Source organism: Uranotaenia lowii, chromosome 2, assembly GCF_029784155.1.
Source record: "Uranotaenia lowii strain MFRU-FL chromosome 2, ASM2978415v1, whole genome shotgun sequence".
Taxonomy (NCBI): Eukaryota; Metazoa; Arthropoda; class Insecta; order Diptera; family Culicidae; genus Uranotaenia; species Uranotaenia lowii.
The window spans coordinates 40,953,036-40,969,647 of NC_073692.1; the positions used below are offsets into that span (position 1 = coordinate 40,953,036).

General features: G+C 36.5%; 1 protein-coding gene across 1 annotated transcript in view; it reads right to left on the reverse strand.

Annotated features, from left to right (window-relative positions):
* Positions 1–16,612, reverse strand: part of LOC129741306 (ATP-binding cassette sub-family G member 1-like) — a 188,419-nt gene that overhangs the window by 59,196 nt on the left and 112,611 nt on the right. The window contains 1 exon segment of the mRNA XM_055733029.1: positions 9,021–9,265. Coding sequence (XP_055589004.1) covers positions 9,021–9,265 — 245 coding nt within the window.

Sequence of the window (16,612 nt, forward strand, 5' to 3'; positions counted from 1 at the left end):
TGCTGCCACACAGCGGCGAAAGATTACAAGACCAAAAAACAAAATTTGGGAAGATCGAAGTTGGAATGTAGTCTAGATTTTATTTAATTTTTCAATAAAAATTACTTGATTTGTAAGTATTGTGCAAAGATATAGTATGCAATTTTGTTGGATACAAGCTTTCGTGCAATTTATTCCAATTTATTTGTTTTACGCATTATTTTTTATTGACCCCTCCCCCCCCCCCCCCCCCTCACGATGTTCCCAACTCCGAGTGACAAAAGAAGGATTTGAAATTTGTTCCGGCCTAATTGCCTATTTGAAAAAAATAATTCAACGAATTTCATAGTCATTCATTTTATTCAAGAATTTTATTGAGTCGCTCATTGTTTTTTTCAATTCCGATTTTTTGTGATCTGAAAACATAATCTTCTTTGAATCTTAATTTTTGATAAGAAAAACAAGTTCTTTCCTTTATCAGAGCAATTCAATATTCAGAGCAGGAAATTTAAACCTTAAATAAAAACCTGCGCTTGGAAATCTTTAATTGTTGCATTTATTTATTCTTTTTATTTTGAATAATCTTTTTGAATCGTTTTTTATTTTTCTAATCTATGAAAAGTTCGAAAAATTATTCAAAGTAGCATCTTAAAGCTTTATTTTAATGTGCAATGTCTATTACATTGTAATTTGCCATTTTCTTTCAATACTTACAACAAATCTTCGAATTCCTTATTTTTATTTTTATCAATTTCTTACTGGTCATTCAAGAAATCATCAATTTTCCAACCTGTACTTTGTCAGTATAGCTAATATATAAGTGATGAATTGAACATGTTGTTTATAAAAATGTGAAGTCATTACTGTGATCTTTTAAGTATTTATTTGATATCTGGAAAAATTTGAATATAAAAAATGATTTTAAATCTGATTTGATCACTGACACTCTTGAAATAGAATCGCGTTGCTTCTTTGTATCAAATTTAATTAAATCATCAAGTTTGTGATTTGCATTTGCATACATATTTTCGTAATCAAGAATTCACATTTCAAAGGTTAATTAAATATTTCTTCAATTCACAATACAGCGGAATTTCTTCAAATTTTTCTAACAAACTTTCATTCAAAATGAAGATAAGGCATGGAAATTAAGTAAGACGATTGATAAACAACGATGATTATCTTTTTGATGAACAATTTTTAACCATGATTTATTTACCATGAGAAATTTATATTAGAATTCGGATTTAGTTGCTTTTTAAATCTGGAATAATTATTTTTTTTCTTCTGTGATTCTGATGTCCGAAGCTTTAAGTTCTGGTTTTTATCGAAACTCCAATTAGTATTCGTTTTTTGGGTTTTCGAAAATATTGATGTTAAATTTGTAAACTTGATTCCTTGAAATTGTCTAGTTCAGGATTAGGAATCGTATTAGTAAAATTAATTAATTTTTCAAGTTCGTGTGATGATCATAATTATTTACTGTGCATTTTTGGCATTGTTATTATTTCTAGCAATTCGTTTTTTAAGCTTGAATCAAAATGATAAACTTTTAAGATGACTGCGAATAATTTTGACATCCGAGAAAAAAATACATAAGTTTTATCTTTGATTTTTTAACAGTTTTACGGAAGTACAGGGATTTGAGCAAATCTCAATGGAATTTTGAACCAATATGAATCTCAGATAATTTTTAACATCTTCTACAAAGATTATTAATAAAATAAAAAAATTAATATCTATAAATTAAAAACACGCCCTTTTGTGATGTCAGAATTTAGAAAAAAAAGTTATATCATTATTAATTGAATTTTCTAGAAATTGTCGAATAACTTTTGTTTCTAACTAAGGCATTGTATCTCTGAAATAAGAAAATCTAATCAAAATCTCGATCCTTCTTTAAAATCAGTTTAAACTTTCTATGTTGGTTTATTATTTCATTCAGCTACGATTCAGCAAAAAATGCTTAATTTAAAAATTTTGCGAGCCGTAGCACCAAAAAAAAAGGGATAGAACAAAAATATTATTCGAACTCATGACGTCAAAACAACAAAATTTTAATGAAAAGCAAAATCTGCTCCATCTAAAGATTTTTGTTAGTATATTTTTAACAACTTTGTGTTATCTTAAAAAAAAACTTTTTCCCAAAAATCGATCTTAAATTTTAAAAAGCACGCGGAAAGGGGGGGCCAAAGGAAGTTCGGAAAATGAAATGTCAAGTTTGATGCCAAACGATTTAGAAATGCATGAAATGTCTTGATCTGGTGTTTCCAATAGTATTTGATCATTAATTTTTTGTGCATTGTATTGTTTTAAACAAGACTTATTTAAATTTAAATATCTTAGAAATGCACAGATACTTTTAAGTTAGGTATGCATTTACAAAAAATGTTCTTGATTATTCCATGGTATTTTTTTCAAACGACATTCCAATATTGTATATATGTGTAAAATATCGAAGATAGCATGCAAAACAATTCTAAAAATTAAATTAAAATTTTTTTTGAAAATCGAAAAAAAAACAATCCATATTTAAATTACAAACATCTTTCAGCACCTAATCAACAATGTTTGTTAGAATGTTAGTAAAAAATCAACAATTTAAAAACAATCAACTTTGATTGGCCATAACTTTTATAAGGAATAACGGCTTTAAACCTTTTCATTTTTGTTATTGGAATTAAAAGGTTATTTTTAAACTGAATCGTAAATTGCTTTTTTTAGTTTAATTTCAAATCCTTAAAAAAATATTATTATTTGCCCAAATCAATCAAGCTAAATCTACCAAAATCTTGAGAAAATTCAAAGATTTCAACCATCGATGGACACAAATTAAATTTTCAAAAGTAAAGGGGAAAAATATTGCGGCTTAAATCTGATTCTTAGAAACTACAAATCCAAATTCATGATTTTTGTTTGAAATTTGACCCTTGAAAAAAACTGCAATAGTAAAAATGTTCAACAATGCACCAAGAAAATATAAAACTTTCTGCAGATTTTTTTAACGTAAAGATTGCATATTTCTTTGTTAGCAAATATTTTGCATTAAAAAACAATTCCATAATTGAAATCCTGTGGATGGGATTGAATAGGACGGTAGGGGAGATGAGGGCATAACGAGCACCCGAGGCATAATAAGCACTACTCTTTTCAACGAAAGTACGTATTTTTTCAAATAAACTTTCATGAGGATTTGTTTCGTACTTCCTATAGCATTAATTTTTCACAAAAACAGGAATATCCTTATCATCTTTACAGAGATATTTAAAAAAAACGGCTATGTTCTCAAGTAACGATAAGATTATAATTTTTGAGCATCACTCAATAAGCTCTTATGATCTTAAAATCATCTTGATCTATAATGTACGCATTGCAACATGATGTACACATTATTTCTCAATTTTTACCATCATAAAATTTTGATTTTTCACTTTTATCAATTTTTAAACGCGTTATTACTTAAATTTGTTGACTAGGAGCACAAAGAGCACCATATTATCGAGGCATAATGAGCACTTTTTGCCGTAGAATCTAGCAGCGAATTAAAATTGATTTATAAAGCCACACCTTGACTAATTTTAATTCGACGATTTAGCCTATTGGTAAGGTGTCGGAAAGGTAATCAAAAGACTAGAGTTCGATTTCTGTTCGAGGTGATTTTTTGCCATTTACAATTCATGACCGATTTTTTTATTATTACATTATACGGCTAGTAGCATCATCTTCCAAACAAAGCACTTAATGTATGAGCGTGCGTGGATTGTTTGTATTCTACAAACAAACCTAGATTATTTTGTTATTGCTTTGTTTGATGAATCTACGACTCACCTGACTTCATCGAGTTGAATTCGCTGCTAGATTTCTTGACAGAAAACGCACATCTTGCCCTGATTAATGGTGCTCATACTGCCTCAGGGGGGGTTCTCATTATGCCCCTACAGTGGCTGGTTTTCAGCTTTTGACAAAAATTTTTAAAATGCATTTTTTGACGTTTTCATCTAGTTTTTCGCGTTTCAGCCCGTTAGGGAATAGGCTTTTCAAGTGTCTGAACACGAAACAATAATGTAACCTCCATATTATAGCTATTTTCTATGTTTAAATAACCGTTTTCCTTAAGGTGGTCATTATGCCCCCATCTCCCCTACTGACTTTTTAATTTTTTTTTTTTTTGTTTCGATTATAGTCGTTTTACCATCTTTGTGGCATTCGCGACTTTATCAACGGTGCAGTTGACGGATCGTTATTGAAAAACTCATCCGGTACAACTGTGTTCGATGTTTGCTCTTGGGCTCGTACTCGCGGACATAGGCTTTTTAATTAAATGTGACTCATGTTTTAACTTACGCACGTCATGACAAACAATCTTTGTAATAGTTGAATTCATTCTTCTCTGCAAAGTGTTTTTCAACACTATATTTTTTGCTTCACCGACCATTATTTAAGAAGGACAGTGTACTTAAAAATTTTGAAAATTCGTTTTTTTTTTCATTCAACAAATCTTGCAAAATAAACTCAAGTTGAACTTTATATTTGTGATCAGTTGAATAGTATTGAATTGAACTGTATTCGATCTCGAACGTATTGGTCACTCTGGCTAGAATTAATAACGCCTAAAGATGGACAAGTACTTAGCATCGCTATAATGTTGTCAATCCTTTCTTATAGTTCTGTATTGTTCAAATTCGCGGGAAAAGATGAAATTTTAAATTGAAACAAAATAAAATCTCTCTTCAGTTTCAGTCTTCGACATGAAAAGGTGTTTAATCTTTACCCATTCGAAATGGTCTGAACAAACAAACTGATTTTGAAGAAAAATTCAAAATTTTTAAAACGAAAACGAAACTAGAAGTATCCGATTTCTTGCGTTTTGAATTTCTCAAAGAAACAATCATCTGGATATTTTTATCTTGATAGAACAATCTGATTCCGGATTTCAATATTAATTTCAAATATGAGCCAAGGAGTGAATGTCATTTTTAATCTTACTTGTGAATCTGAATTAACCCACTAATGCCCAACCCCATCTTGAGGTGGAGTTTACTTAATTAAATTTTTTCGCTAAATGCTGTTCTAAGATTCCATAAATATGACACCTGTTTGACCTGTGCGTGGAATTCGCTTTAGCTAAGAGAAGTTAAAAAACCAATGAAAATGTGAACATCTAACCCATTTTATAAAAAATCATTATTTTCGAAGTCTCAGAAAACATTGTTTCACATAGCTTTTCGTTCTGAAATATTTTATAAGTATGTAGCCTACAATAGTCAATAGCCGCAGCTCGTGGCGTAGAGGAAAGCCTTCAAATCTTCTAAGCCAGCGGGTATGAGATCGAATCCCGGTCACGGCATACACAGTACACTTTCGGTGGGTTGGTGGTTTTAGCATTTGTAAGATGCTAGCCATCATATCCTCGAAAGGTGTACGCTTAGAGTTGAGAAAACAAAAAGGAATCTCTTCGAGGAAACGTAAAGTTTCATTGAGATATGTGTTTGTGTTCGTTTCTAAAAAAAAAAATGTAACAAAGATGCTGAATTGAATTTAAAAAAAAAATGTAACTGAATTTTTTTTATAAACAAATATTTTCTATCAGTATGGTTTTTCGTAGAACAAAAGTTGTTTGTAATCACAAAATACAACATCTAAGAATTTTTTAACGATAAAATGGGTTCTAGAGGGTTAAAATATAAATTTCGAATGATGAATCTGATTCTGAGATTGAAATTTATGATCGCCATTTTTAAGCCTTGGTGTATTGGAATTCGCATGCGAATTTGAATATGAACCAAAAGCTCAGGATGGTATCTGATTTTCTTTTTTTCGAATTTAGAAAATGATTATCTAAATATTGAAACTGCATTTGGGTTTCGAAAATCAAGAAAAAAAACTCGATTTGAATTAATTTAAAATTAGTTTTTTCAATAGTTCTGATTGTTCGAAATATGTTGATGAGATAAAAAAAAAATTAGAATTTTTTAAGGTTTTAATTTTGCATGCATTAAAAAAGTTTGAAATATATGTTAAAAGCCCGTATGCGGTAAAGGGTAAATAATAAATTCCTATAAAATAAAGTTTTCTGAGCTATTGATTGACATTTTTATTTCAATTGGAAATTGATTCAAATTTTTTCTTACAACAAGTAGCGCATAATGTTGATTCCAGTTTTGATGAAGTATTTCCCTAAACCGAAAATCATAAGATAAAATAAGCTGTGAATAACTGAATCCTCACTTTACCGAACGCTGAAACGTAACACGCTGATGCTAAATGATACCCGGTACGGTTGTAAACAATATGCATGCGGTAAATTGTAAGTTGTTTTCAAACCAAATGAGTTTCCAGTGTGACCTAGTGGTTCGAAATGTTGTTCATTAAAAGCTGCTTTCCTGGTAGAGTTTTAATTAGACTTGACAGGTTCTGTATCAGGTTGCCTATAAAAATTGGATTCAATAACAAAAAAAAACTCCAAAGGCTTTCCAAAAAAAAAATCACAAAATTGGACTATCTTCAAACTTTTAACCAAATTTCAAGATCAGAAGATGCATTACAAATTTTGTGACCGAGAAAATTTGAAACTGTTGTTAGCCAAACTTATCTGTGAAATAAAAAAAGTTGAGAATGGCATTTGAAAGTCAAAGTAATTTAAACTAATCAAAAATATGCGGATCAGATAATCAATTTTTTTCGTTTTTTCATTACTGACCTGAACGTCTTACAGTTAGGGTCTAGAAAAAAATGGAAGTATCGCCAGTTTGAGATCTTGCCGTTAAATGTGCTGAGACATCAAATTAGGGCGCTTTGTTTACGCTTACACTGTCTAGCACTGGAATTGGAACAGGTGTAAAAATTATTTTTTAATAATATATTTGAAGAAAAATTTGATAACTTTGCAATGGGACCTCCCAAATAAAAACGGGTTTAGATTTTAATCCGGTTTTAGTCGAAATACTTCAAACTCCAAACTTTCTAGATGGAGTCATTCTAGACATACTGTCGGTCAGTGCGGGCACATCAATTTTGTTACCACTTGAGTTTCTTTTTTCAAAGAGTCATTATCTCCCTTCTTGAAGCATAAACGTCTCTGTTGAGAGACTTTGGAACTTCATTCGGTTTTTGCGTTTTTTTTTTATTTTATTTTATTTTTGGTGTCTAGTGTCTGATCGTCGAAGCTTGTCTTCGTTTGGTTTGGATACCAATTTTGCTTTGCCGCCACCATTCAAAATTTGCAATTATCTCACAGCAATCACGGCACGATGGGATCATTCACACTCAATTAAAATTACTTCGGCTGTTAGTCACGCTCACTGTAAGCTGATTGGCGTAGCTGCGTTGAAGACTTTTTACAGTTTAAGTTCCACTCAATCTTGTTTTTAAACGATAAAGGACAAATACTGATTTCCATGTTTCTAAAAGGTTTTAAAAGTTAAAAGGAAACATGAAAATTTAGTATCGCTTTACATCTGTATGAGAAAAAAGTAATGTTATCTCCAACTACATCAAAAAAACGTAGCAGGAAATTTGTTCCCACCCACTGAGTTGAATAAATTGGTTACACAGTTGATTAAAAACGATCTGCAATTCAAATCTATTTACATTTCTACACGTGCCGTTCCATGAACGTCAACAGACTGTCAAACCGATAAATAAATAAATGATTTAGAGAAAAATATCTTATGATCAATCACAGCCTGGTTATAGAAAATCCCACAGTGGAGCTACCTGTTTCAGAGTTTAATATGTTAGTGTAAGGCACCTTTCTAGTAACATGACCGTTTACTCAGGCCGCGGAAATGTTCTTCTAACTCAACAAAACCAGTCAGCTGAGATATTTGCCATTTGCGGAAAGCACCCGGTAGATATGTACCTTCTGATGCCGGCCCGCGTCGATCGGATTGCGGATTTCAAAGATATTTGCACTGATTATTCCGTTAATCAGTGCAGCTGTCGGGAAAAATTTATCTCTTGTTGTTACGGAATGCACAAAGTTCCATTGGCTAGTGTCTTAAGTAAAACAATCCCATAGCTATAGCAACGATTGTCCGCTCAAAGGAATTGCTTTCAGTTATTCATTTATTCCTGACATATGAAAACCGGCTGAACTTTTACTTTAACTTTCAATTATTTATTGAATCCAACTGGGCCAGCAACGAAACTCATAAAGTAAACCAAAATGAGTTCCAACTTATTTTTCAATTAACGAGATGAAAAATCTAATAATCCATTGGATTTAAACCTGACATATCCAGAAACAATGTTGGAAGATATTTTTAAATTTTAGTATTTTTTTATATATTTAGTAATTTTTTTAAAATTTTTATCATTTTTATCATTTTTATCAATTTTGTCATTTGTTTCATTTTTGTCATTTTTGTCATTTTTGTCATTTTTGTCATTTTTGTCATTTTTGTCATTTTTGTCATTTTTGTCATTTTTGTCATTTTTGTCATTTTTGTCATTTTTGTCATTTTTGTCATTTTTGTCATTTTTGTCATTTTTGTCATTTTTGTCATTTTTGTCATTTTTGTCATTTTTGTCATTTTTGTCATTTTTGTCATTTTTGTCATTTTTGTCATTTTTGTCATTTTTGTCATTTTTGTCATTTATGTCATTTTTGTCATTTTTGTCATTTTTGTCATTTTTGTCATTTTTGTCATTTTTGTCATTTTTGTCATTTTTGTCATTTTTGTCATTTTTGTCATTTTTGTCATTTTTGTCATTTTTGTCATTTTTGTCATTTTTGTCATTTTTGTCATTTTTGTCATTTTTGTCATTTTTGTCATTTTTGTCATTTTTGTCATTTTTGTCATTTTTGTCATTTTTGTCATTTTTGTCATTTTTGTCATTTTTGTCATTTTTGTCATTTTTGTCATTTTTGTCATTTTTGTCATTTTTGTCATTTTTGTCATTTTTGTCATATCTTTGGTTCAAAAGATTTTTGTCTTTTAGAAAGCTCAAACGGAATCATTTTCAAAAATTTCTCAATGCTTTATTGTCTGAAAAGCTTTATTTATGACTTGTTTTTTTTTAGTTTTTAAAATACTCACATAATCTCGCTTTATCTGCAGCAAATTTCGATACACCAACAGCAGAAACTGCATCATGAGCGAGGCGGGATGAGTTTTATCCTCAGCCACCGATCCCATCACTGTCTGATCTTCCGATGAAGCCGGTGAAATGGCCAGGGCTTGTTCGCTATACTCGAGTTGAAGTTCCTCGACCGGCTTTTCTGAACCACCTTTTTCGATGCCAACACCTTTCTCGTCGAATTCGTACTGAACTGCTGTTTTCACTGGAAAATTTAAAAGAAAAAACAATTTTTGATTAAATTTAATGCAATCTTCTTTCTATGCTTAAACAAAAATTCTAAAATTCACTTATTTTTTGTAACCAGTTTAAGACACTAATCTGGAAGCGAAAGATCGCTCGAGTTCCACATTTTTCGCACCAGCAGAAGTTGTTAATCTGTCCGGTCAATAAAATGTCACTTTACGTCACGTCAAATTCCTCATTCAAACGACGGACGACGGCAACTTCGTCGTGAACGTAGCTTGTTATGGACGAGATCAAACAACTTTGTCTACAAGCCCGCTACATTTTCCCAGAGGTGCTATTCCGATCTTGAACTTGATCTTGCCAAGCTTCGCCAAGTGGCGTTGTTGCTTTTTTGCCGTTGAAGTTACAGAGGCGCGTCTCTTTTGGAAGGCGTGTCGAAAAATTAGATTTGTTTTTAAATTCAAACAAACGGAACGTTCTGATCAAACTGATTGATTGGTTGATCAAATGCCGAAGTTTGTTACTACTCAAATAAAATATTAAAAATGTCTGTAAAAAAAAGTTATAATCAACAAGTTCGAATGACAGAAGAGTCTGTAACGAGAGGATCTCATCGAGCAGACTGGAGAAAACAAGCGGGCCCAAGAAAAAGGTAAACCATCAATCGTCGTCGGGACAAACAAACAAATGTGCAAATTTAATTTTGGTGATGACGACTTCCCAATACTAACAGCAAATTATGGACACAATCCGGTTGACAGCTGCCGGCCGTGTTGACATTTCTAGCGGTGCAATTGTGGCAATATTTGTTTTTGCAACTGATGCTTTGCTTTTATGTACAAACATTTCAGTGAGCAGAGCGTGTTTGCTAGCAATGTCCAAAAATGATCATTCGGTCAAGAGTGTTTCTTATTTGAAATTTAAGATTTATGTTGAATGCAGTACCTTTTTTACTAATTTAGAATTTTCAGCTACAGGCTTCAGTAAGAATTAAGTTATTATTGAAATTGAATTTGCTTTATTTTCATCCAAATAATAGTTTCTTTAATACTAAAACGGACAGCTTGCACTCCTACCAGAATGTCAACTTTCAAAATCAGCTCTTCAATCATCAAAACAAAAAAAAAACGAATACAAACGCATGCAAAATCTCAATGAAACTTGATGCTTCCTCGAAGAGATTTCTTTTTTCTTAACTCAAAGCGTACATTTTTCGATGATATGATGGCCCACAGAAAGTGTACTATGTATGCTGTGACCGGGATTCGATCTCATGCCCGCTGGCTTAGAAGAGTTGGAGGCTATCCTCTACCCCACGGGCTGCGGCTAGCAAGAACAAGAAAGCCGTTATGGTAAGAAAATTTTAATATGCAATCAAATCATAAATTTTCCAAAAGGCGCTTCAGAAGCGTAGGACTGGCAGTCAATTTTTTTTTATTTTCTTTTACCATTGTGTAGCCATGATTCAAAATCCAATTTATTTATTCGCTAGAAATTCACAGTTTTGTTTTATGATTAGATACAACTTTCTACTAAAAACTTTATTGCTTAGGAAACATTGTTTATTTTAGAAATATCATAAACCTAACTAACTGGACTAACGAGCCTATAGTAAACAAAGAGACGAAATGTCACGCACCCCCTGTTTGACATGCATGCTCTAAATGAAATAAAAAAACACAGCAATTGCAAAATAGATTGAAAAATTTAATGTTAAATATTACGATTTTTTAAAAATCCGTGTTAAAACATTGAATCTTAAGAAATTCAGAATTAAGAAGAGGTAGTTAGTCTCAAAAAACGCTTTTGAAATTATTTAAATTCAGCTCCACAATTATCAAAACTATCTCGTTGTCAGTCGACTTTGAGGCAACCACTCGAGTTGAACACTCGAGAGATCTTTGAGTGATTCTCACCAATCATATAGTCAATATTGGTTCCAGATATTTCACATAATGATCATTTACTATTAAATTATAATCCAGGTCAATACTTTACAAAAAAAAGCTGATTATCTCAAATGCAGTTAATTGAGACTCTACATTGAAAAATAGTATAAAAAACACAAGAGAACAGCATGTTAACGTTATTAGAAAAATAGCTGATTTGATAAGATTATGCCGTCCTGAATTCAAATAGTTTGTTTTTTGTTTTTTTCTGGGATTAAAAAAAAACATCATATTTTAAATGTCTCCAATGGTTTTGGTGCTACTTATAGCTCGTGAAAATTTTAATATTTACCCATTAATACTATAATCAGTCATTGGTAGCTGGTGAAGTACCTTAGATTTTCAGCGTCCTAGATTTCGTCCAATCTCCTTTTCTTTTCAGGTTCCCGTGATCCCGTGGAAAGGTAAGTTTCGGTGTATGGTTGGTTGAAGGTAAGTATCCGATTGGTTTCAGGTAAGTTCTCACACGGTTTATTTATATTAACTTTTCCACTTTTATTCTATTTCTAACACATAACTTTATTCTAAATGAACTACGAACGACTTATTCCTAATAATTATCAATAATTTCACACGATCACAATTTAGCCTGTTGCACTGGGTTGTTTTGGTATGGTGAGATGTTGACTTTTCGACTGCCAGCAAGATAAAAAGCTATCACGTTTTTTCGGAAGGGCCTTTTATGAATGCTCTGGCGGAAATTGCTCTTCGTGGTTTTGGCACTGTTTTAGTCCCTTTTTGTTACTGCTACCGCAAACTTTGACAGCAAGCCTCATCGGCCAAACTTCAAATTGTAGCTGGAATTCACACCCAGATAGCGCCACCGCACTCAATTTCGTGTTCACGGACATACTGGCCCCTTCAGAAACACTATTTCTGACAGCATCCATCGCGTAGAAATCAATGTTGAACTGTGGTTTTTCCTCGGAGCGTGTAGATGTTTGTTTACCTTCTGCTATCGTCTCGAGTAGTTAATCCGTGAATCGCGAAGTTTCGATTGGTGAATTGCCTGCAATTTAAGACCCGGTAGCGGTTTTCGGTGGAAATACGAGCTTTGGACAGGGACTTACCTGATCCAAACTAAGAATGTGCCTTGAATGGTGCATTTTAGTTGGAATCGATGCAATTGGTCGCAGTCCGCGGTGAAGTTTCTGGAGCTCACAAACAAATTTTTGATGCAACCGATGGTGAGCTTTGTGAATTACATTCCTTGTTACTTTAGCCAATCAATCGAAAATATTGGTTAGTTGCTGGTTTTGTGCGAATAGGATCCAAATACGTAGTGCGCTGATATTCTCACGAGTGTGGCCGGTGCGTATGTTAAATCGGAGGTGTGGTGCTGATTCGATGTATCTGCAATAGTAGATCCGGTAGCGCTTTTCGGTGACATTAAGAAAGTTGGACAGGAACTCACCTGATTCATATAAAATTGTGCCTTGAAAGTGTATTCAAGCTGGAACCGGATCCGTAGAACTCTAGTGTTTCTTCCAAATTGTGTTTGCTGTTGATTGCTCAGCGCCGGCGGTGATATTTGATTCCTCCGGAGATGGTGCAATCGGCAACAAACAAATTTTAGCCACCGGTCGTGTGCAGGATCCTTTTGGCGTTTGGAGAGTGACCACTCTGATAATTCCGTCTTCGCCGGGATGAACCTGGCTGATTCTGGCTGTTGGCCAGCGAATTGGTGGAGTGCCTTCTTCCTTGAGAAGGACCAGCTGATTTTCTTTTATTGCTACAGGTGGGTTGATCCATTTTGTTCTTGGTGATAATGTTGTTAAATATTCCAGGTGCCAGCGCCGCCAAACATCCTGGAATAGTTTCTGCGTTTGTTGCCACTTCTTCAGGGAATGTGTTTGCATTTCGGTAAGATCGTCGTCTGGTACAGCTTTCAAGGAGGTGCCGACTAGGAAGTGACCAGGTGTAAGAGGCTCGTAGTCGGTTGGATCGTCACTCAACGCAACGAGTGGTCGGGAGTTTAGGCAGCTTTCTATCTGGCACAGGAGAGTATGCATATCGTCGTAGGCCAGAGGACGATCACGGACGACTCGGATGAAGTGCTTTTGAGCGGAGTTAATAGCGGATTCCCACAATCCACCGAAATGGGATGCTCTTGGGGGATTAAAGTGCCATCGTATGTTGCAATCTGAACATTCGATTCCCAGCTTTTTGGTGTGCTCTGGATTGCGGAGAAGTCGGAGAAGCTCGTTCTTAGCGCCAAGAAAATTTCGGCCATTATCGCTATGGATGTCGGACGGTGGGCCACGACGAGCGACAAAGCGTCGCAAAGCCTGAATAAATTTGGCTGTGGTTAAATCGAAAACCAGTTCGATGTGCACAGCCTTGGTTTTGAAGCAAATGAAGACCGCTACGAATGCTTTGATAGGAGCGGATCTGCGATGCGGCGGTTTCAAAAGAATAGGTCCCCAGTAATCTACCCCCGTAACAGTAAAAGGACGGGTGGCAATAATGCGTTCCTTCGGGAGCTCTGCCATAAATTGTTCCACCAATTTAGGGCGAGCTCGGACGCAAATTATGCAGCGATGGACGATGGATTTGGCCAGATTCCTGGCCCCTATGATCCAGTATCTAAGACGGAGTAATCCCATGAGCAATTGTGGAGCGGCATGCAAGTGTCTTTCATGGTAACACTCAACCAGTAGCGATGAGAAACGATGATGGTACGGAAGTAAGATTTGATGCTTGGTATCATAATTCAGCGGCGATCGGTCAATTCGTCCTCCTACGCGCATCACCTGTTCCGAATCCAAGAATGGAGTGAACCAACGAAGTCGGGATCTGGCGGGCGTTGGCTTCGACGCTTGAAGTGCTGCATAGTCAGGAAATTCCTGAGCTTGGACCCAACGGATGAGAACTGTTTCGGCTTCCCGGAGTTCTGTGGTCGATAGGAAAGCATGGAGCCGTCGATTCGGTTCCTTGTTTCGAGCGTTGTGGCAAAATCGAATGCAGAAGGCTGTCACGCGCAGCATTGTTTGAAACTTCGAGAACCGTTCAATGTAGGAATCCAGGAAAGTTGTTGTGGTGGTGGTCATAAGTCCGGCGGGTTTAGATGCTCGAAACTCCAGCTGAGTTTCAAACGAAGGTGATGGTGATGTTTGCTCCACAAATTGATCTGAGCGCAGCCAATCAGGTCCTTGCCACCAGAGTCTGCAGGAAATCAATGTTTTTGCGTCGATGCCTCTCGAGAGATGGTCGGCTGGATTTTGTTGACCAGATACGTGATTCCAGGTGGTACCGTCCGTCGCAAGTTGGATCTTGGAGACCCGGTTAGCGACAAATGTTGTCCAAACTGATGGACTCGCCTTTAGCCAAGCAAGCACCGTTGTTGAATCGACCCAGAAAAACGTTTGAAATTTCCGACCGAAGGCAGAGGAGATTTTTTGGTATAGCTGGGCGGCTTCGAGTGCTCCGCAAAGTTCAAGCCGAGGAATGCTGCGCCTTTTAAGAGGAGCCACCTTCGATTTGGCCGTAACAAGACCGACTGAAACAGCACCCGAGGAGTCCGTTGTTCGGAAATATGCACAAGCCCCATAGGCTTGTTCTGAAGCGTCGGAGAACAGATGCAGCTGAATGGAATCGAAAGATGGCAACACGATACAGCGAGGAATTCGAAGCTGCTCCAGAAGTGGCAACTGCGAGTAGTAGTCTTGCCAGTATGTGGTTAGAGAGGGAGGCAATGGCTGATCCCATCCCCACGCCTTGCCGTCGTCGGATTTGAGACTCCATAGAGTCTGCATAAACACCTTTGCTGTGACGATGACTGGTCCAACCAAGCCTAAAGGATCGAAGAGCTGCGCGATCTGAGAAAGTGCCAACCTTTTGCTGATTTGCGTGGATTGCGATTGTTTGGGAAGATTGATGTGGAAGCGAAAGTGGTCTGATGCTGGCTCCCAGTGCAATCCCAAGGTCTTGATGCATTGATCAGTAGCAAGTTCTACTGATACTGCAGCGCCCGTCGTTCGGAGGGTATGCCATCCAAAACAGCTTCCACATTCGACGCGAACTTGCGAAACTCGAAACCTCCACGCCTACACATCTGATCTAGTTGATTCCGCACTTCTATCAGCTCTTCGGGAGTCTTGCCGCTGGTCACTAGGTCGTCGACGTAGACATCTCTTTTAAGAACTGCTGCGCCCACTGGAAAATCCGCCATTTCATCGTCTGCCAGTTGTTGTAGCGTCCTAGTAGCTAGAAAAGGTGCGCTAGCCGTACCGTACGTCACAGTTCTTAACTCAAAAGTACTGATGGGTTCGTCGGGTGAGTTCCGCCAGAGGATTCGTTGAAGGGGCGTATCACGCTCGTCTACCAGGATCTGCCGATACATCTGTTTGATGTCGGCAATGAGCAAAATGGCGTTAATTCGGGTTCGCAAGATAATGGCACGAAGATCGTCTTGGATGACTGCGCCGACCATGAGTACGTCGTTCAACGATTTCCCAGTCGCCGATTTGCAGGAGGCGTCAAAGACTACTCGCACTTTGGTCGTAGAACTTTCTTCTCGAATAACTGCGTGATGGGGGAGGTAGTACTGCGGGATGGAGTGAGTAGTATGGTCTACTCGTTGCATGTGACCGAGGGCGGCGTATTGTGTCATGAAATCCTGATACTCAGCTCGTAGATCCTTGTCTCGTTTCAAGCGGGATTCTATCATGTGGAATCGACGTAGAGCAATGTTACGATTGTCGCCGATGCTGGATACGGATTCCTTGAGGGGCAGTCGCACTACGTATCGACCTTCTGGGTTACGTTGAACAGTTCGAACAAAGTGTTGTTCGCAGGCTGCTTCTTCCACCAACACACAAGGGGCTGAATCTTCTTCTTCGATGGTCCAGAATCGCTGCATGAGCTGATAAACGTCTGCTACGGTTGCAAGGTTGGATACCACAGGGCCGACCGTATTGAAGTTTGTGACCTTTCCCGAAACTACCCATCCAAGAGCGGAGTTGACAAGAACCGGCAGTGAATCACCAAGAGGGATTCTTCCCGAAGGCTTGAACAAGTCGAAAAAGATTTCTGCACCTAAGACGACGTCGATTGGATTGGCTTGGTAGAAATTAGGGTCAGCTAGCTTTATTTCATGCGGTAGATTCCATTGCGAGATGTCTAGTGAGGCAGATGGCAAATTTAGGGTGAGTTTAGGCAACACTAACAGCTCTACGATGGTCGAGAAGGTGGTGACACGGGAAAGTATGGTGGTGCGAAGTTTGCATCTGGCGTGGGTGGATGACTGGCCGATCCCAGAAATGGCTAAATTCACCATGGTTCGACGAGACTTTAGTCGCTGAGACAACGCTTCGGTGATGAAGCTGCATTCACTACCCGAATCGAGAAGCGCTCGTGCTAGATGAGTGGTACCTTGATCATCGATGAGCTGGATCACGGCCGTTGCAAGGAGC